Source organism: Oryctolagus cuniculus, chromosome 2 (assembly GCF_051225735.1).
Source record: "Oryctolagus cuniculus isolate XC-2025 breed Fujian yellow rabbit chromosome 2, ASM5122573v1, whole genome shotgun sequence".
In the NCBI taxonomy this organism is placed as follows: domain Eukaryota; kingdom Metazoa; phylum Chordata; class Mammalia; order Lagomorpha; family Leporidae; genus Oryctolagus; species Oryctolagus cuniculus.
Genome location: NC_142868.1, coordinates 66717031 through 66744933, shown reverse-complemented (window position 1 = coordinate 66744933; position 27903 = coordinate 66717031). Strand labels below are relative to the sequence as shown.

General features: G+C 45.1%; 2 protein-coding genes across 30 annotated transcripts in view; one reads left to right on the top strand and one right to left on the bottom strand.

Moving 5' to 3' along the window:
* Positions 1 to 26929, top strand: LOC127485521 (centromere protein U). Its single transcript, XM_089326998.1, has 11 exons — positions 1 to 43; positions 1202 to 1307; positions 3395 to 3455; positions 3860 to 4084; positions 9033 to 9102; positions 14552 to 14660; positions 22072 to 22150; positions 22364 to 22411; positions 23611 to 23672; positions 25088 to 25244; positions 26547 to 26929. Exons 1-11 carry the CDS (start codon positions 1 to 3, stop codon positions 26658 to 26660), a joined length of 1074 nt encoding a protein of 357 aa, XP_089183124.1. The 3' UTR covers positions 26661 to 26929.
* The window catches only part of PRIMPOL (primase and DNA directed polymerase), a 44303-nt gene continuing 43288 nt past the window's right edge, over positions 26889 to 27903 (bottom strand). For all 29 annotated transcript variants that reach the window (XR_016228944.1, XR_016228942.1, XR_016228943.1 and 26 more), the window contains one exon: positions 26889 to 27236. Coding sequence is in view for 26 of the 29 variants with exons in the window: in XM_089325546.1 (XP_089181672.1) it covers positions 27003 to 27236 (234 nt within the window). In the remaining 3 variants the exon portion in view is untranslated. The remainder of the gene's footprint in view (positions 27237 to 27903) is intronic.

Here is a 27903-nt window from a genome sequence, read left to right as displayed (position 1 = left end):
ATGGGGGCGTGGAGGAATGTTGCCCTCCTCAGTGAGGACGCAAGTCGGACGAGGTTCCCTTTCCGTGTGTGGCCCAGCACAGACCAGAATAAACACGTATTGTAGAAGGGAGACTATCTCAAGGGATTGGGGGAGGGGTGGGGAAGATGGTCAGTTTGTCTTGCCCCATGCTATGTCTGTCTGTCTACATATTTGTACACATACACACATATCTTCAGAAGGTAGTGGGAAACAAAAGATTAACTTGGTACAAAAAATTGAAATATGTACATAATTTTTTAAAAGATTTTATCTATTTGAAAGTCAGGGTTACACAGAGGAGAGGCACAGAGAGAGGTCTTCCATCTGGTGGTTCACTCCTCAGATGGCTGTGACGGACAGAGCTGCTCCGATCCAAAGCCAGGAGCCAGGAGCTGCTTCTGCATCTCTCACACAGGTGCAGGGGCCCAAGGACTTGGGCCATCTTCCAGTGCTTTCCCAGGCCATAGCACAGAGCTGGTCGAAAGTGGAGCAGCCGGGTCTTGAACCGGCGCCCATAAGGGATGCCGGTGTGTCAGGCCAGGACATTAACCCGCTGTGCAACAGTGCTGTCCCCTGTACATATTTTATAAATTTTTTTCTGTGAGCTTTCTGAATATTCTGCTTATGCATAGATTTTTTTTTTTTGCTCCAAAATAAACATTTTTATCCTCCCCCCCAAGAAATAACTTGTGCAATTGACAGTTCATTATTTAAGCACCTGTATGTCTGGAAAATTTTGCTTGCATTTGCACTGGTGTGCTAAAATTTGAGCCTGAAGAAATAGTAGCTTGAGTCTTACCAGGACCCCCTCCCCCTGCAGCACTTCTGGCCACCTCACTGCCCTGCCAAGTTCATTACCACCATAAGCCCAGCCTAGAGCACCGAGGTCTCCTGTACTCCCCTTTCCTGGGCAGCCAGAGCATCCTCCCTCCTCCAAGCATCTCCTTTCTATGCCTTTCTACCAGGACCAGTTCTTTGGTCATCTTCTTCATTCGAGGTGACTTTTTATGCCATTCAAAGGCTCTAGCAGCCCAGAGTGAAAGAGAGGAAGGGGAGTGGCCTGTAGGACTGATTTTGGTTTTGTTAACCATTTAAACACAGACGGTGTAGTACTCCAGTATCAGGGAATGGACACTGCCCACATAGACCACTGAAGTTGTACATTTTTGGTCTTATATAGATCCTCCCCTACACAGCACTGCTATATATGCTGATGAAGAAGAACTCTCCCAACACTGTGGGTCATCTGTCCCTTCAACTCCTCCAGGAAAAGCAACGAAAGAAAGGTAGGGTTACGTCAAGCCATTGTTGGTTCACGCTCTGAGATTTCTGGGAAGTTCTTCAAGTTAGAAGCTAATAAAACCCAAGTTTTGACATTTATTTTGAGAGTGTGAACATTAAAAACTAATTTCTCTATAATTGGCCTTACCTATAATAATTTTTGTAATTAACATAATTGACACTTGAATGACCCAGAATACCTGCCTGTAGTGGTCTCGTTTGTTTCCTTCTGCTGTAGTAATAGGAATACTTCTCCCCCTTCTAGTAATAGAATGGTTTTAGCTGGACACATGGCTCTCAGAATTCTAAACATACTCTCTCCGTGCTGTTGCAGCTGAGATGTGTGTGTGTGATTAGATTCTAGCTAAAATGGAGTCTAACTTCTGAAAGTCTCTTTGTGGGGAGGATTGTGCTCTTCTGTTTTCCATCCTTCTTCCTCCTAGTTAGAATGGGATGTGGTGGTGAAGACCGAGCAACCATGTTGGGCCGTGAGGCAGTGTACTGAGAGAGCAATGGATAGAAGCACCTGGGTCTCCTGATAACGGGACTACTACACCAGCCCTAAATTATTCTGGAGTTTGGCCAAGAAGGAAAGACAAGTGTCTTTTCTGAGCCATTTTGGGAATATATTTTTTACAATGTGCAGCCATCCTAATTCTCTCTCGTAAACTTGGTAAAGAGAGTTTTATCCTTATCCTAAGAGCAGTTGGAGGGTTTTAAGTAGGGGATGACATGGTAGGATCTACATTTAAAAATTACCAGCCTCGCTGCTGTCTGGCAAGTGGATTTGAGAGAGACAAGAATGGCATAGGGAGCCCAGTTTGGATGCTGTAGACTCAGGTCATCACGGCAGAGGTGGAGAGAAGTGGATGCACTTGAGAAGTAGGAGGCAAATGAGCAAGACTTAGTGATGCGCTGACTTTGCAGCACGGGACGAGTTGCTACCGGAGGTAACTCCTGAATTCCTTGCCTGCTTGAATGGATTGATGATGGTGCCATTGACTAAGATACGGGCTGCTGGGACATGGAGTTGTGTGGGCAGATCATCAGTTTGACATGGAGATGTCAGAGACCCTGTGTATTTGAGTCTGGAACTCAGAGCACAGGGCTGAGCTTAAGTTAGACGTTCTTTGCACGCGGATGGTATGAAGCTAACCTGAGAGGAGGCAAGGGCCTGGGACTAACCCATAAGAGGCCATGGCATCTACTGCCTGAGTAGAGAAGGAAGTTGTAGAGGAGAGAGGGGGAAAGTGGCTGGAAAAGAGAGAGGAGAACCAGGGCAGTGTTTATTCACAGAATTGTGTGTGTGTGAGTGAGGTGGGGGGAGGGAAATGGGAGAGAGGAGGGAGGGAGAGAAATTAAGTAAGGAGGGTCAAATGCAGCTGAGAAGCACGTGAGGCGAGGCCTGAGCGTTCTTTGCATTTAACCAGAGACTGTTCTCGGTAACCTTGGTTTTGGTGTCATGTCAAGTCCCAACAAGAGACATCATTTGGGTAAGTAATGCAGGTAAACAGAAAAGGAAGTTGGGGCAGCAGGGACGCACCCACTACAGAGAGACCAACAGCATTTCTCAGAAACCAGGTATGAAACCCAGGTCCTCAGGTGTGGAATTTGGGCATAGTCATCACTAGCCTAAACGCCCACCTGAGGCCTCAGTTTTAAAGTGAGTGCATTTGTGGTTGATGTTACGTGTTTGATGGATTGTATTGAATGAAAAGATGAAAATTCTCACCTTCCATCAGAAGTCAGGGTTACTTTTAGGGCGAAAGAGGAGATTCCCTGTTGGATCACCAGAGTTGAGTCTAGTGGATTAGCTTTTGGTACAGAGGACGGCCCTGGTAATCTGGAGGGAGGCGCAGTTCTCAGACATGACCAAACTGCAGCAGCCCTGGAGCGCTGCCGTCTGCCCGCCTGGGACAAACCAATGTGGCTGGGTCTGGGAGGCGGCCAATGAATCTAGGAAGGCGACCGGCCTGCCCGTGACAAACTGGCTAGCCCCAGAGTAAACTGAGCGGTGCTCGTGTCGGGGGAGCAGCTCGTAGAACCGTGTGCGAATGTGTGCAAGATACTGATGGCTTGTTCTTTCCTACAGCTTGAGCACTTCTGCAAGTGAAGCAAGTGAAAGCGCGTCTGTAAAACTGAGAGCCACAAAGGTACGTGCGCCTGTTCTTCAGACTCCGACAGGCATTTCACACTCCAGTTGACTGTGGAGAGTGTTCTGTGGCGGCAGTTTTCATAAAGCGCTATGTTCCAGAGGACGTTTTTGGGCTAAAAGTGAGTTTTTAAAACCTGAAGTGCTTTTCGTTAAGGCACGGTGCAGACGCCTCTGCCAGTTTTCAGAGCGGTGGCGCGCCGTGTTGGGGCTGGGGCCTCAGCGGCAGAGGGGATGGTGGGGAGTGTTGACGTGGAGCTCTGGCTTGTAGATTTCCTGTTCTGTCCACTGCTCAGCTGCCATCTCCCTGGGCTATAGAAGCTCGCGCCGCAGCGTGGCGCCATTGCCGCCAGGAGGGTGAGCGGTCGTGTTTTCCAGACCCGTGACGCTGTTTGCTTCTCGCAGCCAGGAAGAAGATGTAAGCCCCTTAGCGATGGCTCTGACAGCTCGGGAGAAAGTGAGATACGAAGAAAAGTTCAGTCACCAGAGAGAATCGGTGCGGGACGGTGTGACGCTGTTCCGGCCGGGGCGCCGTCGGGGCTTCCCGAGAGACGGCCGCGGTCAGAGAGGCCCGAGGCGGGAGGCGGCCGTGGCAGCGGTGCACCTGCGGACGGAGGGACCCCGGCCATGGTGAGGTCGCCCCGCGGGAAAGAAAAGGTTTACTGGAAAATGGTGTATTTTCTTTACTTCCTTCTGTTCTTTCAAACGATGAATGTTACATTCTTCTGTTGATAAACATGTTTTAGGAAATCTAGAAGAGAACATCAAACTCCCCTCCGCTTCTGCAGCCCCAAACTAGCCTCGGGGATCCTCAGCCCTACGGCTGGGCATTTCTCACCCTCGGTGGGCTCCGCACTGGTCATGAAGTACCCCACAGTGCCTTTCTAACAGACACAAACAGGGGCCGCCAATGTGGCACAGCAGGTCAAAGCCCCAGTCTGCAGCCCGGGCATCCCATATGGACGCCAGCTCAGGTCCCGGCTGCACCACTTCCGAGCCAGCTCCCTGCTGTTGTGCCTGGGAAAGCAGCAGCAGAAGATGGCCCAGCTGTTGGCCCCTGCACTCACATGGGAGGAAGCTCCTGGCTCAGATCTGGCCCTTGCAGCCAACTGGGGAGTGAACTGGTGGGTGGAAGACATCTCCGCCTCCCTACCTCTGTCTATAACTCTTTCAAATAAAGAAATATTTTTTAAAACATGCGAAACATTCTGTCCACGGATATGCCACAGTTTAATTACTTGTATTAATGAATAACTGTACTTAGACAGTTTTTAAGTGCCTTCATGAAGTCCTTTGTAGCTAAATCTTGGTGTGCACCCCTGATCCTTTCCTTAGAAAAAATTCTGATAAAATTTCTCAGAATTTGTTCTAAGATTCTTGACATATTTTGGTCAAGTTGTTAATATGTCACTGTACTCACTTGGTTTAATATTTTGAATAAATAATTCACGTCATGTTTGAAAAAATGTTACAGAATAATAAAATGTTCCTGCTACCCCATTTTCCAGTTTCCACCTTCCCACTCACTAAATGTACACATAGGTAATTAGTTTCTTACATATTCTTCCAGAATTTCCTTCTGCATGTACGAGGAAATATCAATATATTTTCTTATTTCTTTTTCATTTATTTCAAAGAGTTACAGAGAGACAAGCAGAATGGGGGCGGGGTGATCTTCCATCCACTGGATCACTCCCCAGAAAGAGAGAGAGAGAGAGGTCTTCCATCCTTCCATCCACTGGTTCACTCCCCAGATTGGCTGCAACTGCCATGGCTAGGCCAGGCTGAAACTGGGGTTAGCAGTTTCATCCAGGTCTCCCATGTGGGTGGCAGGGGCCCAAGAACTTGGGCCATCTTCCACTGCTTTTCCCAGGCCATCAACAGGCAGTTGGATCGGAAGTAGAACAGCTGGGACACGAACTGGCACCCATGTGGGATGGCAGCATTGTAGGTGGCAGCTTTGCCTGCTGTGTCACGACATAGGCCCCTGCGCTATGCATGTTCTGCCTCTTACTTACTAGGTCTGTCTCGGTGAACATCCCTGTGACTTGAATTTGCAGTTGTCAGGCATGGTGTTCTGAAAGTCAGCTGACGTCGAGTTGGCTGATGGTGAAGTTAAGATGCTGTGGGTCCTTCCTGCTTTGGTTGTTTGGAGGGTTTTTTCATTTTGTTTTTTTGATGAGGGGCGTCATAGTGTACTTGATCTGTCAGATACATAGATTTTTTTTTTTAACATCATAACATGATGAATTTTCTCTAGTTCTTTGAAGTTTTGTGTCATGAACTTGAAGCTTTGTTTTCCCCTAAAGCTTTTTATCATTATATATTATTTTAAATTAATAAATCATTTATGGGATACATGTGATGTTTTGATATATATATATTGTGAATGATTAGCTCAGGGTAATATATCCATCCACCTGTACACTTACCCTTTCTTGTACTGAAACATTTGAAATTTCTCATAGCTATTTTTGAGATATACATTGTTATTTGCTGTAGTCATTAGGCTGTGTGATAGATCTCAAAAACTTATTTCTCTTGTCTCTCTGAAGTTTTGTACCTTTTTTTAAAAAATATTTATTTATTTATTTGAAAGGCAGAGTTAGAGAAAGGGAGAAATAGGGAGACAGGGGGATCTTCCATCTACTGATTCACTCCTCAAATGGCCACAACAGCTAGGGTTGGATCAGGCCAAAGCCTGGAGCCAGGAGCTTCATCCAGGTCACCCACATGGGTGCAGGGGTCCAAGTAGTAAGGATATCTTCAGCTGCTTTCCCAGGCACATCAGCAGGGAGCTGGATCAGAAGTGGAGCAGCCAGGACTCGAACTGGTGCCCTTGTGAGATGCATTATACTGGCCCTGCTTTGTACCCTTTAATGAGTACTTCCCTACTCCCGCCACTCTCCAGCCTCTGGAAACCACCATTCCACTCCATATAAAGCTGTTTCAAATTGTGTGTTTGTTTAAGTATGTGTCTTTCTGATGAATGGCTTCTAGTATTATTATGAAATCTTGAAAATCTCTGTTGTGAGATCTTAATATAGCTACAAGAGCCTTCTTAAGCTTACTTTGCATGGTAAACTTTTTTTTAAATTCATTAATTTTCAATTTGTTTTTGTCTTTAAATTTAAAAAGGACTTCAGGCAGCAAGTCCTTATCCTGGTTTGATGTTCTCTGTCTTTGGATTGGATTGTTTGTTCATTTGCTTGTAATGTAATTATTGAAATGGTTTGGTTTAAGTCAACTATTTTGCTGTTTATTTTCCATCTGTACATCCTGTCCCTCCAATTCTCTAAAAATCCATTTTTATATAATTTTAAATATTATATTCAACTCAATCTTAGTATTTTCCATTTCTTGTTTTTCTGTCCTTCTATTGCTAATTTTTGATTAATTGAATATTCTTCAATATTCTGCTTTATTTTCTCTATTAGCTTATGAGCCATGCTTTTTTTTTGTTTGTTTGTTTGTTTTTTTGTTAGCAGTCACTTCTAGATTAAAAATGTGCATCCTCAGGACCGGCGCTGTGGTGTAGCAGGTAAAGCTGCCACCTGCATGCCAGCATCCCATATAGCTGCCAGTTTGAATCTGGGCTGCTCCACTTCCCATCTGGCTCTCTGCTATGGCCTGGAAAAGCAGTAGAAGGTGGCTTAAGTCCTTGGGCCCCTGCATCCACATGGGAGATCTGGAAGAAGCTCCTGGCTCCAGATCGGTGCAGTTCTGTTCATTGCGGCCATCTAAGAAATGAACCAGCAGATGGAAGACTCTCTCTCTTTCTCTCTCTCTCTCCCTCCCTCTCCCCTATTCCTTCCTTCCCTCCCTCCCTCCCTCTGCCTTCTGTAACTCTGCCTTTCAAATAAATAAATAAATCTTTTTTAAAAAATTATTTATTTGACAGAGTTAGAAAGAGAGAGAAAGGTCTTCCTTCCGTTGGTTCACTCCCCAAATGGCCCCTACGGCCGGAGCTACGCCGATCCAAAGCCAGGAGCCAGGTGCTTCCTCCTGGTCTCCCATGCAGGTACAGGGACCCAAGCACCTGGGCCATCCTCCACTGCCTTCCCGGGCCACAACAGAGAGCCGGACTGGAAGAGGAGTAACTGGGACTAGAACCTGGAGCCCATATGGGATGCTGGTGCTGCAGGCGGAGGATTAACCAAGTGAGCCACGGTGCCAGCCCCAATAAGTAAATCTTAAAAAAATAAAAAAATGCATCCTCGGAAGTAGGCACTTGGGTTAGCAGTTATGATGCCCATGTGCCACCTGGGAGTACCTGGGCTTGATTGCCATCTCCTGATTCCAGCTTACTGCCAGTGCAGTACCTGGAAGGCAGCAGGTGATGGCTCCAGTGATCCGTCCTTTCCAAAGGCCCCAGCTGTTGCAGGCCTTTGGAAAGCGAACCAGCAGATGGGGGTTCTCTTGCAGGTTCTTAAAAAAATATTACGTGTGTGTGTGTGTGTGTGTGTGTGTGTGTACCCATATACACACATCCTTAAATTAGCAATCTATTTGGAATCAGTGTGTTACTTTGTCATCCTTGTATATCCTACTTCATAGCTGACAATTTCTTCCCACTATATAATGTAATTATATAACAGTATAATTTCATTTATTCATCCCCCATCCTCTGTACTATTTTTGTCATATTTTACTTGTAGATGGTAAATCTGACCTCACAATATTCATTTTTTTTTAAAAGATTTATTTATTTGAGTGAGAGGCAGAGTTTCAGATTTACAGAGACAGAAAAATCTTCCATCTACTCGTTCACTCTCCAAATAGCCACAACAGGCAGAGTTGAGCTGATGAGGAGCCAGGAGCTTCTTCTGGGTCTCCCATGTGGGTGTAGGCGCCCAAGCACTTGGGCCATCTTCCACGGCTTTCCCAGGCAATAGCAGAGAGCTGGATCAGAAGAGGAGCAGCCGGGACTAGAACTAGCGCCCATATGGGATGCTGGCACTGCAGGCGCCGGCCCCACCTGAGGGGTTTTCATCTACAGGACTGACCATACAGTTCCTCCCCTCCCCTTACCACAACTTACGTGGCGACCACCCACAGAGGCCCCTACCCCCTTCTGCGCTCAGGACGCTGCACCAGCTTCAGTTAGCTGGCCCTTCGTTTCTTGTGGGAATCCTGTGTGGGAATGCCCACTGTGTTATGGCAACAGTTCAGTGAGGCTTCTCTCTTGTTCTTCTGTCTTACATGTCAACTTAATTTGTAGTTCAACCAAAGAACCTAGAGGGGTGGAAGGGAGGCTTTTCCCCTATAAGAGCTTTAAGAACTGTTACTTCCTTGTAGCTGGAAACAGAAATGTGACCTGATTTTGCACGTTGTAATCTTACACAGTGGAAGTTCCACTTTCTCCCTTGCAATGATTGTTAAAAGTCCACTCAAAGTCTTGTGAAAATTCAATTTTTTGGTAATGTTTTCTTAAACTAATTTAGATAATTAATATAAGTAATTTAGAACTAAGGAATTATAGTTAAAATACTGATTGTGTTTGCTAAGTCATCTTAAGGCTTATGTTTTAAGAATGAATACTTCTTCAATAAAAACATGTGCTTTATAATTTTTATAGGAAACTCAGAAAAAGGAGACTATGTCTCGTGGCAAAAGGAAAAAAACAAGCAATGAAGCTGGAGATTCAGGTACAGGATGGTGTTTTATTTCTTTGTAGTTTATTTACTTATGCAGAGCCACCTCCCTTCTGCTGATTCCCTTGCCCCAAATGCTTACAACAGCTAGGGCTGGGCAAGACTGAAGTCAGGAACTCGTTCCAGGTCTCCCACGTGTGTGCCAGGGACCCAGCTAGCGGAGCCATGACCTGCTGCCTCCCAGGGTGCACGTCAGTGGGAAGGCGGAACTGCGACTTGGGACTGGAACGCAGGCCCTTGAGTATGGGGTGTGGGTCTCTCAGCAAATAAACCAACTGCCAAATGTCTGCCCCAGAATATGCATGATACTTTGTCACTTAGTCAAAGATGTAATGGAAAAAAGTGCTGATTGGTTAAAACAGTAAATTGTTACTGCTACTTTGAAAAATGAAGCATGTGTGACTTTGAGGTAACTATTTTTAATGTTTTGTCGTGAAAATTTTCAACATACAACAAACTGAATTTTACAGTGTATATTCACCTACTATCTGGATCTCACAATTAACACTTGAGTTGTTAATTTGTCCATTAATGCATTTCAAAATAAATTTGACATTAGTACATTTCTTTTGAATTATTTCAACGTATACATCATTAACCAGAGTTCTATGCTTGTTTACCATTTTTTTTCTTTTTTTAAAGATTTATTTGGGGCTAGCACTTTTTAGTAAGTTAAGCCTCCACCTATGGCACCGGCATCCCATATGGGCACTGCTTCGTGTCCTGGCTGCTGCTCTTCTAGTCCAGCTCTCTGCTATGGCCTGGGAAAGCAGTAGAAGATGGTCTAAGCGCTTGGGCCCCTGCCACCCATGTAGACACCAGGATGAATCTCCTGGCTTTGGATCAGCCAAGCTTCAGCCATTGCAGCCATTCAGGGAGTGAACCAGCTGATAAAAGATTCTCTCTCTCTGTATCTCTCTGTTTCTCCCTCTCTGTAACTCTGCCTCTGAAATAAATAACTAAATCTTAAAAGACTTTGAGAGGCAGAGTTACAGATTGAGAGAGAAAAAGACATCCTCTATCTGTTAGTTCAGTGTCCAAATGGCTACAATGGGCAGTGCTGGGACAGGCTGAAGCCAGGAGCTACGAGATTCATCCTGGTGTCCCACATGGGTGGCAGGGACCCAAGCACTTGGCCACCCTCCATGGCTTTCCCAGGCACATTAGCAGGGAGCTGGGTAGGAAGTTGGAACATCAGGGACTCTAACTGGTGCTTATATGCAGCAGACTTAACCTGCTGTACCACAACACTGCCCCCCTAGTTCTTTTCTGTTAATGTAAAATGTGCATACAGTGAAATGCCTAGATCTTGGGTATATAATAGCTGAATTTTGGGAAATGCAAACACTTGTGTAACTCAAACCACTATTAACATAAAGATGCTTCCCATTCCTCCCGAAATTTCCCTATTCCCTTTGATGCCTGTCCCCTCTTCACATTCCCAGAGACAGGGACTTTGGTGCTCTTGTTTTCTACCATAGATTAGCTTTGCCTGGTGTGGGATTTCGCATGGATGGACTCCCACAGCATGTGCTCTGCTGTGGGTCCGCCTTGGTGTTGTGTGTGATGTCTGTCGTGTGTGGCATTGCGCTGCACCGCTGCACCACAGCCCCGCCGGCACTCCCTGATGGATGCTGACTGGATTCCAGGTTTTGGCCCTCATGAATAAAGCTGCCGTGAACCTTCTCTCACACATTTCCTTGTTAACACGTGTTTTGGTTTCTCTTGGGAAAATATAAAGAGTAGAGCTGCTGAGTCCTAGGGTGACCAAATTTTAAAAACCGTATGCCCAAAGTGATTGTATGATTTTACACACCCACTAGAAGCTAAGGTGTAGATTTTTTTTTTTTTTTTTTTGGACAGGCAGAGTTAGAGAAAGGTCTTCCTTCCATTGGTTCACCCCCAAATGGCCCCTATGACCGGCGCACTGTGCCAATCTGAAGCCAGGAGCCAGGTGCTTCCTCCTGGTCTCCCATGCGGGTGCAGGGCCCAAGGATCTGGGCCATCCTCCTCTGCCCTCCCAGGCCACAGCAGAGAGCTGGACTGGAAGAGGGGCAACCGGGACAGAATCTGGTGCCCTGACTGGAACTAGAACCCAGAGTACCGGTGCCGCAGGTGGAGGATTAGCCTAGTGAACTGAGGCGCCAGCCTGCAGTGTAGAATTTACTAAGAATAGAATGAGCAACTTCACGGGAAATAAATTTAAAATAGATGCAAAGGAGACACATCTCCACTCTATCCATGACTGTGGCATATAAACCTGTAGAAAAGAAGGCTGACAAAACTAGCTCTTCAAGATCACAACCAGGATAATCCTACAACCACCAGGGAAATACAGTCACTAGAGAAAAACATTCCTGTGGAGACAAGCAAGAAGCAGTTAAGGCCTAGTTCCAGGCGATTTTCCGGGTGAGCCTAACAGCCACTTAAGGAACCCTCCACTCTAAGCCTGCGACAGTGACGTGGAAGGAGAGAAGGGAAGGTGCCCTGTGCGTCTCTGCAAACCTGCTGAATGCAGGACGAGATGGGGAAGGGCTGTGGCCATGTCCCCGCGCGGGAAGCCCAGCTGATGCCCTCTGTCTCCCATCCACACGACAGTCGTTTCAAGTGGAGAGAAGACTTCATTTGTGGGAGGTATGATCTGACAACTTTTAGAGAAAGTACAGGAGTGTATGACTCTGAATTCTTACAGAAGACACAAAAAGGTTAGCTGTGAAGGAAATGAGTAAGTTTAGCTGATAAAATCAAGGACTTGTGCTCATCCAGAGACCATGAAGAGAAAGGCACAGGGTGAGACTCAAACAGCAGTAGCACATGGGGGTGATACACACTCTGCCAGCCCGGTAGAAGGAATGGGCAGGTGGCATTACGGATTTTTACTGGAGAAGAAACAGTGAAAGAAAGGTTTAAAGACAGTCCATTATGAGTGACAGAAATGTCAGCTTCAGTTATGATGAGACCCTTCTGCACCTACAGTAGCAGGATTCATGCACAGAGACAAGACACCAAGGCCTTTAGTAGAAAGTAGTCTTTTTATTATTTATGCCAGCATAAGGCCCAGGTGGGATTTCTTATCTAAAAGCCTAAGCCCAGAACAAAGAGGGCTGTTTCCTTAGATATGGCTTTAGCCTCTTTGTCTCCCTTACTTGGTTCCATGCCTACATTGGATTGGATATTGTGATGTTACATGGCAGCCACAGGAATTGATGCAGTACTGGGCATGTATACATTTTTCCTCCCACGCACATACTGAGCTGTAGCTGTCTGCAAGGGTTAACAGCATTGCTGTGTACTAGCAAGCAGGACCTGAAGTGGTCCATAGAAGCAGGTCGGGACTGCAGCGGAAGCATTCACAGGCAGGCAGGTAGCAGCCACACTTCATTCCCAGGACAGATGCCTCCCTTTTCCTTTTTCTGACCTTGGGAAGGCTCTGCCACAACTTTAATCCTTTTAGCAACAAGTTTAATTAAAAGACAAAGTCCTCTGCCACACGGCTGCATTGGCAGATAGTTAATTCTTCAGGGAATGAGGTTATGGGCAGTGGGAATCCTTACCCACTGCAGGTAGAAAGCTATGGTAACAATTTTGAAAACCATTTTGGCAACTTCGGTAATGTTGAAAATACACAAAGTCAGAGACCTGGCTGGTGCCTGTGATACATTTCCTAAAGAAATTCCTTGTGAAACGTATTTATGAGTGTTCGTAGCATTATTTTTTTGTGCTATTAAAATCCTGATAGCAGTGCTGGCGCCACGGCTCAGTAGGCTAATCCTCCACCTAGCGGCGCTGGCACACCGGATTCTGTCCCGATTGCCCCTCTTCCAGGCCAGCTATCTGCTGTTGCCCGGGAAGGCAGTGGAGGATGGCCCAAGTCCTTGGGCCCTGCACCCCATGGGAGACCAGGAGAGGCACCTGGCTCCTGCCTTCAGATAGGCACGGTTTCCGGCTGCAGCGCAAACCAACGGCAAAGGAAGAGCTTTCTCTCTGTCTCTCTTTCTCACTGTCCACTCTGCCTGTTTAAAAAAAAAAAAATCCTGAAAGCAGTCAGTCATGGTAGAATTGATAGGTAAATTGTGATATAATTTTGCAATGAAATAGAAAATTAAAACTTTTGCTGGCATAAATATAAAAAAGTCAAAAATGTAAACTGAACTCTTGTTTAGGAATATGTATGTGCCTGTAGCATAAAATCATGAGGACTAATACAGTGATAAACAGACTTCTGAATGGTGGTAACCTGCAGGTTGGCAGGGAGATGCGTGCAGCTGGGGGCCCACTGGCTGCTTCCCATGTTAATGTTCTCTTTCTCTAGCTGCTCAGTGATCTCAAGGTTGTGCACCTCCATATTTCACAGGCAAGTGTTCTTGTGTGTAGAATATAATTCATAATTCTGGTGCCAAGATAAAAATGTTAAGTAAAGACAGATTGGATATAATGGTTCTTCATAATTTTTGTTAATCTGTTCCTTAGAGCTTAAGGAAGATTTTATTTGGACTAATAAGATCTTGAGATACTGTGTTTTGTTTAAAAAAAAATATAGTACCTTTTGGAGGTTTCAAGATGGCAGAATTGGGAGGGAGCTTCCTGGTCTAGTCTAGGGAAAGATAGTTTAAAATAAAAAAAGGTGAGAGACTACAATCTCAGGGAAGAGTTAGGGAGAAAACAGCAGAGGAAACTCCATGCAAATTAGAGGGACACAGTTGTCCTACATGGAGGTGTGGAGGTGACAACTCAGGGCCCCAGTACTCAAACAGTATTTTTCACTTTGTGTTTCTATGTGGGTGCAAACTGTCGAAATCTTTACTTAATATATGCTAAACTGATACTCTGTATATAAAGAGAATTGAAAATTAATCTTGATGTAAATGGAAGGGGAGATGGAGCGGGAAAGGGGAGGGTTGCAGGTGGGAGGGAAGTTATGGGGGGGAGCCATTGTAATCCATAAACTGTACTTTGGAAATTTATATTCATTAAATAAAAGTAAAATAAATAAAAGCTCAAAGTAGAACTGTAGGTCTTCAGAATCCTACTACAGAATATTACAGTAACATTTTAAAACAATGCACCGAGTAATCATGTATTCTGCAAGTGGCCAGTTAACGGAGGGATTAAAGTTCACAAAATACTGTCCTTGCCGACAAGGACTTTATCGGGAGTGGTGTTGGACAGCTACACACAAGATAAAGGGCAGCAAAGCTTTTGGTTGCTTCAGCAGAAATGGGAGAACCAAAGAGACGGCAGGAAGAGAGTGAGCATACAGACGGGGTTTGTGAGGGAAGCAGTGGGCAGGAAGCAGTGAGGATGGCGCCTCCCATAGGATTCTTCAGCCGGAGCTGCCTTTACCCAATGGGAGGCACTGTTTTTGTTTCAAGCTTTCAGAACTGTCTCTAGAGCCAAATACGAACAATCAGCATGTTCAAGTTGACTTGTCTTGATATTCTAGGTATTTCTGACAGCGTGCATATTTGGTGTCTAGAAGGAAAAAAGAAGAGTGACCTCATGGAGTTGGATATTGTTTTGTCTGCATGTGAGAAAGCAATCCAGGAGCATAAGTAAGTCTTGATGTTCTAGTGCATACACAACTGATTCCCCTTCAGGTACGACTGTTGCTTAGTGGGTTTTTGTATGTCTTCTCATTATTCTTACATCTTAGATATTTTTGTTATGATTTTCCTTAATCCTGTGAGTCACTAGCAGTATGTTTTTATATGTCCAAATATGTGGCTTTTTAATTTGTATTTTTGTATGAACTCTACCTTAACTGTCGTCGTCAAAGATCCTGATGGTCTGGTGATACTGACTTGAAATGTTGAGGCTTTCTTTATGGCCTAGCACGTAATCCGTGTGGAATCTCTGAATACTAGATCTGGGGAGTTTAATTATTGCATCTGGATGGAACCAGTAATTACTCAGTTTTTCCTGGTATTTGTGCTGTATATATTTAGAGACCATTTTATTAGGAACATCATGCTTTAAATTGCTCTGTCTTATAAATGAGACATTTATCATCAAGTAATGGTGACCTCCATTGCTAGAAATGCTTTTTTGTCTTAATATCTATTTTAGCTGATACTGATATGCATCACTAGCTTTCTTTTGCTAGCATTTGCCAGACGTGACATGCGTATCACAGGCGTACCTAAGACAGATCGCAGGTTTGCTTCCAGACCACTGCAGTAAAGCAAATGCCACAATAGAGTCACGAATTTTTGGTTTCCCAGCACATTTGGAAGTTACATTTATACTATACTGTAGGCTTTTAGGCATATAATAGCTTTGTGTCTAAAATATATATATATATATATATAACTTAATTAAAAATATTGTATTGCTGAAAACTGGTAATGATCTCTCTCAGTGAGTCATGCTGTTTTTGCTGGTGGAGGGATCTGGCCCCGAGGTTGACAGCTGCTGACTGATCAGGGTGGTAGATGCTGAGTGGCTTTGACAATTTCTTCAAATAAGGCAAAAACGGAGTTTGCTGCACTGGTCGACTCTTCTTTCCCTGAAAGCGCTCTCTGGGGCATGAGATGCTGGTGGGCAGCACTTTGATCGGTCCTGACATTCTCTCTGCTTTCCCAGCGATGTCCATGCACGGTCTCAGTCTCCTGTTGTCACGTCAGCCGCGTCACAGCCTCTTGAGCAGGTGCGGGGGCCATCGGGAGAAGCCCCTTTCTCTGTTCAGCCCGAGCGGCAGCTCCTGTCTGCCAGGTTTGGCCATGAGAGCGCAGCCGTTGGGTCGCGTCTTCAGGCTCCGCTTGCAAGTCTCTGCTCTTGCTGCTTCCCTCACATCCGCGGTTACTTTCTCTACCAGTCCTGACCCCCGTCACTCGTCCGGAAGTCCGGAAGGAGGGAAGCCACGTCTTTCAGGTCCTGTTGTTGTTGATAGTTCTGACCTCCTTGCAGGGATCGCGAAAGTTCTTGGTGGCATCTAGAACTGTGAATCCTTCCCAGGCCGGAGGGTGGGGGCCTGAAGCCAGGCTTCATCGTTTGGGCAACAGGCAGTCCCTTTCCAAGTGGCTTGTTGGAGAGGTGCAGGCACCACACGGACCCTGGTAGGGTGCCTGGGGGGCGTGCAGAAAGGCACGTGGCTCAGCATATTGTCTCAGCAGGTGCGGGGGCTTTCCCCGCAGCAAGCAGCCCACGAGGCTCCAGGTGAACGCTCTGTGCCATTTCATCGGGGGGGCCTCGGTGGCCTGACAGCTTCTGACTATCCTTTGTTTTTCCTGACTTAGAAGTGGGAAGGTCTGCTAATGTATTTCTTAGATGCATGCATGCATGCAGCCATTTATCCCATTTGTTGTTTGTTGCACTGTTTTGGTTTTTATATCTACTATTTCTGCTTGGTTCTTTTTTGTGCCTTCAGTTCGCGTCGTTCCTGGTTAGCATCCTGGGAATACTGTCTAAAATCCATTTGATGGAATCAGCTCTCCTAGGGGTTTTCCTCTGGGAGCAGTTGTGCTGCTCTGGCGTTGCTTCTCTGGCCTGGGAGCTTGTCAGGAGACAGGAGTGCCCGGGATGGAGGCGGCAGGGCCGGGGAGCGAGAAGCCCAGTCGCTTGGCCGTCACCCCAGGCCCCGCAGAGAGCAGTGCCAGGAGGGTAGGTCACTCCCTGGGAAAGGTGAGGAAACAGCTGCCCAAGGTCAGTCTCCCCACTGTTCCCCAGGCCTCACAGGCCCGGGGCTGCCTTTAGTCCTGAGGACCAGGAGACAGGGTCGAATCCCTGCCAGTGACAGGTGTCTGGGAGGCCGTGTGTGCGGGGACGGTGGGGAAGACACAGGAGCCGGCCCTCAACAGCCAGCCACAGCCTCGGCTCTCACCTTTCCCCTTTCAGAATCCCTCCCCTTGGGGTTCACAGCCTTGTCTGGTTCTGTGGCGGTTCCCCTCTGGGGTTCACCCGCATTGATGTGGCGTGGGGCGGGTCTGTCACACTAGAACTCAGCAGTGTCACTGTGAGGAGAGCCTGGTTTTTTCTTCTCTGCTCTATAATCCAGAGCCAGTTTGCTGTTAAAACTGGTTCTCTTAACGCACCAACACTGGCTTTTGTTATCCTTTTCTCATTCATAAATCGCCTAAAGACTTACTGTAGACTTGGGATATTTTAGGGAAACTGGCCTTGTTAATTTACCTTTTGGTATATTTTAAATTTTTATTTATTTGTTTGAGGGATAGAGGGAGCATCTATCTGCTGGTTCACTCCGCAAATGCCTACAATGGCTGGGGCTGGGGCTGGGCCTGGGCCGGGCCGAAGCCAGGAGGAAGGAACTCAATCCAGGTCTCCCACCTGATGGCAGGAGCCAAGTTACCTGAGCCACCAGCACTGCTTCCCAGGGTCTGAATTAGCAGGAAGCTGGAATCGGGAATGAGGGCCAGTTATCCAACCTAGGAGCTCTGATATGGGATGTGGGTGTCTCAATCATTGGGCTAAAGAAATGCCTACCCTTGGGGCCGGCGCCATGGCACAGTAGGTTAATTTTCCGCCTGTGGCACCGGCATCCCATTTGGGCACTGGTTCGAGTCCTGGTTGCCCCTCTTCCAGTCCAGCTCTCTGCTGTGGCCTGGGAAAGCAGTGGAGGATGGCCCAAGTCCTTGGGTCCTTGCACCCACATGGGAGACCCAGAAGAAGCTCCTGGTTCCTGGCTTCAGATCAGTGCAGTTCCAGCCATTGCGGCCATTGGGGAGTGAACCAACGGGAAGGAAGACCTGTTTCTTTCTCCTTCTCACTGCCTGTAACTCTACCTCTCAAATAAATAAAAACAGTCTTGAAAATAATAAATAAATGCCTACCCTTAGCATATTAAGTTCTTGGGAAGTGACTTAGGAAAGGGACAGATTGGAAAATCCAGGACCTAAAATGCTTGAAAATCTGAAACTGAGCACCAACATGAAGCCACAGTGGAACATTCCACACCTGACCTCATGTGACAGACTGCAGTCAGAACACATACTTAAAATGTCGCATAAAATTATCTTTAAGCCATGTGTTTCAGGTGTATATGAAATATAAATGAATTTTCATGTTTAGACTTGAGTCCCAGCCCCAAGAAGTCTCATTATGTATATGCACATACTCCAAAATCCAAAACAATTGGAATACAAAATGCTTCTGGTCCCCGGCAGTTTGGATAAAGAATACTTCACTTGCATTTTTCACAGACTTTTAAAATTACAAAACAACGTTGTTTTTTGTTGCATCAAACAATTCCTGTGAAATCACTGATCTTGTGTTTTTGCAACCTCTAGGTTCTCAGCCACGTGGAATACTTCCCACTTTCCAAATAAACACCTGTTTGGGGGTCTGCTATTTGTAATACACGTGACAAGCCTGAACAATTTTTTTTTGCTTGTCAACAGACTCGCTCGTTGTAAGCGGTATGTCAGTGTGTATAAGCAAGGAAGTATGTCATGAAATGCAGACATCACACATTCTTAGGATACTCCATAACTAGGTCTGGATGAAGTGGCCAGGTTTTTTAAGCACTAAACTTGAAAGAGCTGTGTCTGAGCATCCTGTGTAGACTGTCACCTTGTGGCTGATAGAATCCATCAGTTTATCATCATTAGAATGAACCGCAGCAGAGAGGCCTGGCCCGTTTTTCTTATTAAAAAAAAATTTTTTTTTTTGACAGGCAGAGTGGACAGTGAGAGAGAGAGAGAGAGAGAGAAAGGTCTTCCTTTTCTGTTGGTTCATCCCCCAATGGCTGCTGCGGCCGGCACACTGCGCTGATCCGATGGTAGTAGCCAGGTGCTTCTCCTGGTCTCCCATGGGGTGCAGGGCCCAAGGACTTGGGCCATCCTCCACTGCACTCCCTGGCCACAGCAGAGAGCTGGCCTGGAAGAGGGGTAACCGGGACGGAATCCAGTGCCCCGACTGGGACTAGAACCCAGTGTGCCAGCGCCACAGGTGGAGGATTAGCCTATTGAGTCATAGTGCTGGCCAAAAAAATTTTTTTCACATCTGAAAATTTGGTATCTATATTAAATTAGAAATTCTTCTTCACAAGATAGGACGTATAATTTGTACCTGTGATAACAGGACATCATAAAACTTGCCATCTTAAGCATTTGTAAGTGCACAGGTCGGCAGTGTGAAGTAGATTCTCACTGTTGTGGTCCCCGCTCTAGACACTGTTCATCTGGTCAAGCCCAAACCTGTGTCCATTAAACTATCCCCTTCTCACCAGCCCCTAGCAAGCACTCTTCTATTTTGTTCTGCAGACTTGACTACTCTGTGTAACTCATAAGTGGGATCATACATTTGAGGGTACTTAAAAACAAAATGGAATTAAAAGATAGTTATTTTGGTGCACAAAATTTTGAAACCCATGCATAGTTTTGCCCTAAAATCCATTTTCCACAAACCTTCTGAAGACCCTTCATATGCGTCCCTTTGTAATTAGCTTATTTCACGCGTCTGTCCTCAGGGTTAATCCACGTGGTGGCCATGTTGTCAGAATTTCCTTTTTAAGGCAAATAGAAGCTTTAAACGGATGCAGCTCCATTTGTCTGTTCTTGCTTTTGTTATCTGTGTGTTGATGTGACATGCAATCCCTATTTTTTCCACTTGGGATGTTACTGTTTTAGTCTTTAATGCATTCTGAGTGCATTTTGAAGTATGCATAGTGTAAGGTAAGGGCCAGCTTCACTTATTTTACAGGTGGACCTGCAGATTTTCTAACACCCCTTGCTGAAGAGCCTGCCTTCCCCATTATGTAGTGCTGGCACCACACTGATGATCAGAAGCCCCCAGTGTACGTGAAAGTTTGTTTCTGGATTTGCTATGCAGTCTTATTGGTCTGTGTTTCTGTCTGTATTCCAGTGCCATCCTGTTTTGACTACTGTAGCTTTGTAATATGTTTCTAAATCAGAAAGTATGAGGCCTGCAGCTTTCTTAAGATTGTTTTGGCTTTCTGGAGTCTTTTGATAGTCACATGAATTTTAGGATTTTTTCTAGTGCTGCAAAAAATGTCACTGGACTTTTGATAGGAGGTGCAGCGAATCTGTGTATTAAGTTTTCTAGTCAATAAGCATGGAATGTCCTTCCAGTTATTTGTGTCTCTTTCTCCGCATTCCTGCCAACACCCGTGTTCTGGTGGTGTTTACAGTAGTCATCCCAGTGAGTAGAGTGCCATGTAGACCTGTCTGCATTCCCCTCGTGTTAGTGTCGCGTGTCTTTTCAGGTGCTTCATGACCATTTGTATCTTTGGAGAAAATGAGTGATACAGCAGAGAGATACAAATTATTGTTTAATTTTTTTTTTCATTTTATTTGAAAGGGAGAGGGAAGGGGTGGAAGAGAGATACTGATTTCTTCCATCTACTGTGGTTCACTCCCCAAATGCCTACAATAGCCGAGGCTGGGCCAGGCCAAATCCAGGAGCCAGGAAGTCAGTCCGGGTCCCCCACATGGCTGGCAGGGACCCAACACTGAGCCACCACCTGCCGCCTCCAGGGGTGCAAGTCAGCAGGGAGCTAGAATCGAAGCAGAGCTGGAACTCAAACCAGGCACGCTGATGTGGGCTATGGGCCGCCCAAGCAATAGCTTCACCACTGCATCAAACCCCTGCTCCCAAGAGTTCTAAATTCAAACAGTGAGTGTCCTTTATCTGAAGTGTTTGGGACTGAAAATGTTTGATTTCTGAGCTTTTCAGATTTTGGAATACCTGCACACTTAATTGGTTGAGTGTCTTTAATCCAAGAATCCAAAACTGAGTGTAATGTTGGCACTCAGCATTTTGGATTTCAGAGCGTTTTGGATGCTGGGTTTTTAGATAAGGGGTGTTCAACCTATTATGGATAGCTATAGACTGCAGGCTACTTCAGCAACACAGAATACACATTCTTCTCAAGATCACAAGGAATATTTGTCAAGACAGATCACAATCTAGGCCATAAAAAACACAACGCTAAGAAATGTAAAATAATAGAAATCTTACAGTGTCTGGTTGCAGACAGATAGCTGGAAAAAAATTTTTTAAATACTTGGCAATTAAACAACATACCTTTTTTTTTTTTTTTTTTTTTTGACAGAGTAGACAGAAAGGTCTTCCTTTGCCGTTGGTTCACCCTCCAATGGCCACTGCGGCCGGCGTAGCGTGCTGATCCGAAGGCAGGAGCCAGGTGCTTCCTCCTGGTCTCCCATGGGGTGCAGGGCCCAAGCACTTGGGCCATCCTCCACTGCACTCCCGGGCCACAGCAAAGAGCTGGACTGGAAGAGGGGCAACTGAGACAGAATCCGCCGCCCTGACCGGGACTAGAACCCGGTGTGCCGGCGCCACAGGCTGAGGATTAGCCTAGTGAGCCGCGGCGCCGGCCACAACATACTTATAAAGAACATGTATGTCAAAGAAGAAATCTTAACAGAAAACTAAATGTGTTTGAACTAAAGTGAAAAATACGGGATGCCAGGAAAGCAGTGCATCAGTCATCTAACTCATCTTAGCAATCCAGGTACAGAAGCAAAGGAAACCCAAAGTAAGCAGGAGACTAATAGTAAAAATTGGAGAAGAAATTAAATAAATTGAATATAGGAGCTCACGTGTTCTGGTTTGAGTATGATTTGCCTCTAAACTCATGCAGCATGTTAAACCCCAAAGTCGTTAAGTTAATGGTTCTAAGAGGAAGGAGGTAGTCCAGCTAAGGTGATTTGAAGAGGGTCCCTGGGTCACTGGGGTGAGCCGTCAGATGTGGTTCTAACCGCAGGGTTGCTTAACAGTGTGAGCGTGGGCACAACCACTCTCTGGCTTGCCCATCCGTTGGTGAAGGGCACTTCTGGTCATTTTCTTTGCTGAGACATGTTTCCTAGATTGTCTGAGAAAGTACCACAGGCTGAATATTACATCTTAAATTTTTTTAAATGGTACATGCCAAGTTGTGCATGTATATTACATATGCTAAGCCGGAGAAACACATTTCAAAATCCTTCATGATACCTAATTTGATCCCTTTTTTTAACTCCTCTACAGAGAAAGAATAGAATCTAAAATTTGTAAAGAAGCCATCAATAAATTTCATTGTAATATTAAAGAAGAACTCATCAAAATGGTAAGCTCACTGACAAATTTCTTGGCCTAAGGTTTTTCAGCTTATCCTGAGGCAGTATGCTGTTAGCATAGAAAAGCTTGCATTTTCTGGCAATATGGTAATAAAGTCATTAGCACTACTCATATTTTACATGCTATTTTTAAATTAAATGTAACCTATGTCAAAATGATTAATCTTGGGAAATGCACAGGAATTATCTTTCGTTTCATACAGCTTAAAGAAGCCCAGATGTTGAAAAACCTGAAAAGGAAGAACGCTAAGGTAAGTGACGTCAGCAATTAGGGTGATGTGACTACACGATACTAACACAGGTGGTTAGGACCTGACTTTGGGGTTTGCTGCCTTTAGAATTTTGTGTAAGAATTTTTATCTTTTTAGACTCTTATTTGGTTGATGTTCAAGGAAGTGCTATTAAATCTTTTTGAAAGATGTCTCAGTTGGTCTAAAAATGGCTATCAACGTCCAAAATGGTCCCTTATATGGGTACATGTTGAGTAATGTACATTTATTGCTTTTGTGGGTGTCAAAAAGCAAAACCTTTTAGAGCACTGTCTAAGGCAAAAGGGCAGCCGGGAAGAACACCAGGTTAGGAGTCCTAAGAGCTCACCTGTAGTCCTGGCTCTGCCCCCTTAGTAGGCAGCAGTGGGAAACAAGCCAGTGAACACGGGATTCCCCTTTGCTTGTTTGTGAATGAATGGACCGAATGACCTCAGAGGTTCCACCACCAAACTTCCACGAATCCAGGAGTGCAAAGTCACTGTTCCTCTGCATTGGTAACAGAAATGACCTTGAGAAATATACATTTGTCTTCTGGCAATTACACATCTTTTTTTCTTTCAACTGTAATCTCATTTTGGTCATTTCTACATTGTTTATGGATGTCCAACAGCAGTGTATTAGGTAGTGACTAATGAGACCTCTGAGATAAGAAAACTTATTGAAATAGTTTTAAAAATACAAAACAGAGGCTGGCGCCACGGCTCACTAGGCTAGTCCTCCGCCTTGCGGCGCCGGCATGCTGGATTCTGTCCCGGTTGCCCCTCTTCCAGGCCAGCTCTCTGCTGTGGTCAGGGAGTGCAATGGAGGATGGCCCAAGTGCTTGGGCCCTGCACCCCATGGGAGACCAGGAGAAGCACCTGGCTCCTACCATCGGATCAGTGCGGTGTGCCGGCTGCAGCGGCCATTGGAGGGTGAACCAACAGCAAAGGAAGACCTTTCTCTCTGTCTCTCTCTCTCTCACTGTCCACTCTGCCTGTCAAAAAAAAAAAAAAAATACAAAACAGATCACAACACTGTCCTGCAAGATCACATCTGTCTAGCTCATGGGATCTACTGAGGATCTAGCCCCTCACCTTCTCCAGATCATCCTGAAGTAGATCCCACACCCACACTATTCCAAGGTTCCCTCTTTTCCTGGCGGTACACATCACAAAATTAACAAAGAAATTACTCTTACTTAGGTGATTGCAGATATCAAGAAGAAAAGGCAGCGTTTGGTTGAAGTCCAGGATGAACTGCTTCGGTAAGATAGCAACAGTCCTGTGACAGAACATACCTCAAGGAACCCAAGTGTGCTACGTCATCGGGAGGCGTTAATACTTGCTGCTGTGCCATACGAAAACTCCAGGTTATCTTTGAATTTGGATGCTCAGTGAGGGCAGGTTATGCTACGTCGCTGTAGCCCCCATTAGCAAGGGAGGATTTGCCACTGATGTCCCGACTTCTCTCAGCTGTGGCCTGAGAGGCACCCCAATTAAATTCATGCATAAATTAATGCAGTTAGACTGCCTGGCTTTGAATCCAGGCTCGGCCCCTCACTGCCCGTGCAACTTTAACCAAGTCACTTAACCTGTTAATAACTCCGTTCCCTCTTTAGTATAAAGGCGTAATGCTATCTAACAGACCATCGGGTGTTGTGAGAAGTGCTTCATGGGGATGGCACATGGTTAAGTGCTGTATAAATGTTGGCAGTTGTGTGAATCCACATTCCCAGAGGCTGGACCAGACGGTCCCAGAACTGGCCAGCCGGGGTCTGGTTGCAAAGACTGGAGCCCACAGCAGCCTGCAAGTGTTTCTTCCTGCTCTTCTGTACCTGTTGCGTGAGCTGGGAGTTTGATAGTAAAGCAGTACCAGGGAGGCTGTCTGCTCTGAAGGTGTACGGCAGCTGAGAAAGGCCGGTAGAAAAGACAGTGAAGCACAAAGTACTGTCGCAGGAGTTGAAGAGGGAGAATTGGTTGTCTAGTCCTTTGGTTTCCAAATTTAGACTACAGACAGGTGCTGGCCCAGGCTACAGCTAAGAACAGCCAAGGTAATACGACAGCCTACATCTAGCAGTCCCCTGGGTGCGGGGTGCTTTCCTGATTTCACCCATTGATCGTCCCTGTCATCAGTGAGGGAGGTTATTATCTCTGGTGATAAGGCTTCATTACATATTTTAAAAACACACTTCTTTAGTTCCTTTTCTACTGGAGAGGTATATTATTGTTTTAACTTTACGTTGGGAAAACTAGGCACGGAGAGGTAACATACCAACAGTCAAACCCCACAGAAGTGGGGGAGCTAGGATTCGCTGTCAGACCCCAATTCTGCCAGCTCAGTAGTGAGTCTAACAAAACGCTGCACTTGTCCACTGTAAAGGACAGCTTACAGGACTTATGTTGTGACATCATAGTAGACAAGAGTTTAGTTAGCATTTTTTTATTTAACAAAATAAAACTCCTTTTCTATTCCCTTTGTCTATAAGATCCAAGTTCTCTCTGAGAGCTGACGCAGCTGGCCCCAGCGGCTCATCTGCGAGGCTGAAAGCTGCCTTTCTCCTACATTTCAAATTGAAACCCGGAGCCTTTCATGCATTCCTGCTGTCAGAGCTGAAGGTAGACGGAGCAGCCACCACCCTGGTGTTCCATCCTTCACCCGGTGTACTTCTTTTCGCTCTAGGTTAGAGCCCCAGCTGATACAGCTACAAACAAAATACGACGAACTTAAGGAGAGAAAGTCATCCCTGAGGACGGCAGCAGATTTCCTATCTAATTTAAAACAGCTCTATCACGAGTACTCAGATCTTCAAGAGAAAGAACCAGACACAAAGGAAACGGTAACTTGGAGTTTTTTTACTTTCGACTCTGCCTCAGGAGGGGAGCTGCAGCAGTACAGGAAAACCCGGGCTCACTGAGTTCAATAAGGGAAGAGTAGGCTTTGCACAACCACATTTTTTATGTCTAGCTCATGTTCTTGGTACATGTATCTAAAAAGCCATTATCTATAAATGGCAAGAAAAAGCAATATTATTGGATTAATAAAAAAAGTAACTACAAAATTTATTTGAAAGTCACAGGTAGAGGAGAGACAGATCTTCCCTCTAGTGGTTCACGCCCCCAGACGGCTGCAACAGCCAGTGCTGGGCCAGGACCTTCACGTGGGTCTCCCACTGCTTTTCCCAGGCCATCAGCAGGGAGCAGCCGGGACATGAACTGGTGCTCATATGGGATGCTGTTAGGCCACAGCAGTGGCCCCCATTTCTGGACTTTTTAATATACACTTTAAGTTGTCCACCTAGTATAATTTTACATAAAATGTTACCAGATTTGTTTTCTAAATTCAGCTTTAAATTTTGACACTGATGCAGTTTTCCTGAGCCCAAAGTACCTAACTAGTCTAAAGCTTAAGTGGACTTGGTTATTAAATTTAGAAAAATAGCAACCACTTTCATTAAAACAAATTCAGCGACTGTACCTTTAGACCATACCACTCCCAGCTGTGTTCTCGGCCTCACCTCTTTTCCTAAACTAAACCTGTAGCACCAAGCAAGTTCTCCTCCCTCCACTCCCTGAGAGCAGGTGCTTAGTGTCTTAATTAGGCTCTTGAATTCTCTCAACATATGGTAAATTGTATGCCAGGAAAAAAATCCACTGTTTTCTAGGTAGTCAGAAAACTAAAGAGGAATTTAATCAATTTTGGGTTGGCTTACTAGTTTAAACTCATGAGTTGATTTTGTTCGACTTGCATAGTAATTTTGTCTTATTGGAAGGATCAGTTCCATGATTAAAGTTTTCTTAGAGTGGATTTAGAGTTTTTTTTCCCTGATGAGCTATTATAAGCTGGGTGTTCTCATCCTTTGGTTCTTCCAGTAAAAGTAAACCTGCCTAATGTTTTTTGTTGTGTGTTTTAAAATAGACATGAGATCAGACAGACTTGCTCAAACCAAGTCTTGACCTGCCCCAGGCACTCAGATGTACAGAGCCACTCCTTTGCAACGTTCTACGAATTCTATCATAAAAGTGAAAGGAAGAGGAGTTGACAAGTTAGATCTTTTCCATTGGTTTCAGATTGAACTATGTAAAGATAGGATTGTAAGTGTTTTTGATATTAGCTAATCTGAATTATTTTCTTTCAACAGTATGATTCGTCCAGCCTTCCAGCTCTGTTATTTAAAGCAAGAACCTTTTTGGGAGCTGAAAATCATTTGCAAAATATCAACCACCAATTAGAGAATCTCCTTGACCAGGACTGAGAAGACAGCCGTACTGAATGTGCCAACTTAGTCCCCTGCGGCCTCTGAAAACAAGTAGGGTCCAGTCCTCAGGATTTAGTACTGATTAATAGTTTTAGAGGCCATGATCCTTTTAGGATAATGTCTTGAGTAATTTAAAAATGTTGAAACCCTATCTGAATCAGCCCCAAACATGTATGTTTTAACCTGTAAAATTAAGACAATGTGAACATAGACTAAATACTACAGTTAATTTCCAATAAAATTTACTTACATTATTTTCCAAGTAACATTTGACAGACAATATAATTTTTTGTTACAAATCTCGCAGATTACAGCTGCTTATGTAATGTCCACAGTTGGCTACTCTTGTAATACTTCCATAATGAGGTCATCAGGAATCTCATCCACTCCACTACTGTGACGCAGAAGACTGCTCTCTGCAGCCTCTGCTAATTCAGCATCTTCAGTGGCTTCTAAAAAGCAAGCATCATCCAAGCCATTGTCCCAGCCAGGGTCAGAGGATGCACCAGGGGACGGTTTATGAGGGCTCGTGGTTTCATTGTTCCTAGTTTCGTCTGTTGTAAATTCTTCTTCCTTTAAAAAAAAAATCTAGTTGTAATTCTACATAGACTGAATATATAATGAAATCACCACATATTAAGACCTTAAGACCAGTTCGACAGGAATGAGAATATTAACTGTTTCTGGAGTTGGCTCAGATACTCCTTAGACTCCCCATTTGAAACTGCCTGCAGTTCTGTGGCACAGATGTTTCAACATCCCCAGCAGGTGCTACAGCAAGGACAGACTTACCTGTTCAAGTGGCCTGTGTACCTGTTAAAGACAAACTGCCAAGGACTAATCACTAAGGCTTACATGAGATAATAGTGATGTTAAATTTCCTTAACTTCATGTACCATAGCCAAGTAACAATGTCCTTATTCCTCAGCTACATGCTTAAATTAGGTGTGGAGCCTCCGCCTGGGGCACCAGCATCCTGTAGGGGCACTGGTTCAAGTCCCAGCTGGGCCCTGCACCACGTGGGAGAATTTGGGGAGTGGATGGAAGACTTCAGTCTCTCAAATACATCTTAAAAAGGAAAGGCCCCACAGAGTATTATGTATACTTACTGGTTTAAAAATATGAGCCCAGATAAAAATGTTGTAATATTATGAGGAAGATTTTAAATTATAGATCTTTGAAAGAAATTTTGGTGGTATTATTAGATTGTCAAACCACGATTAAAACTGCTGGCATAGTG

Excerpts from the sequence above, each read along its gene's own strand:
- LOC127485521 (XM_089326998.1), top strand. The coding sequence starts at position 1 with ATGGGGGCGTGGAGGAATGTTGCCCTCCTCAGTGAGGACGCAA. Across the intron at positions 22,412-23,610 it reads TGAAAAGGAAGAACGCTAAG|GTGATTGCAGATATCAAGAA; the intron begins GTAAGTGACGTC and ends ACTCTTACTTAG. Across the intron at positions 25,245-26,546 it reads AACCAGACACAAAGGAAACG|TATGATTCGTCCAGCCTTCC; the intron begins GTAACTTGGAGT and ends TTCTTTCAACAG.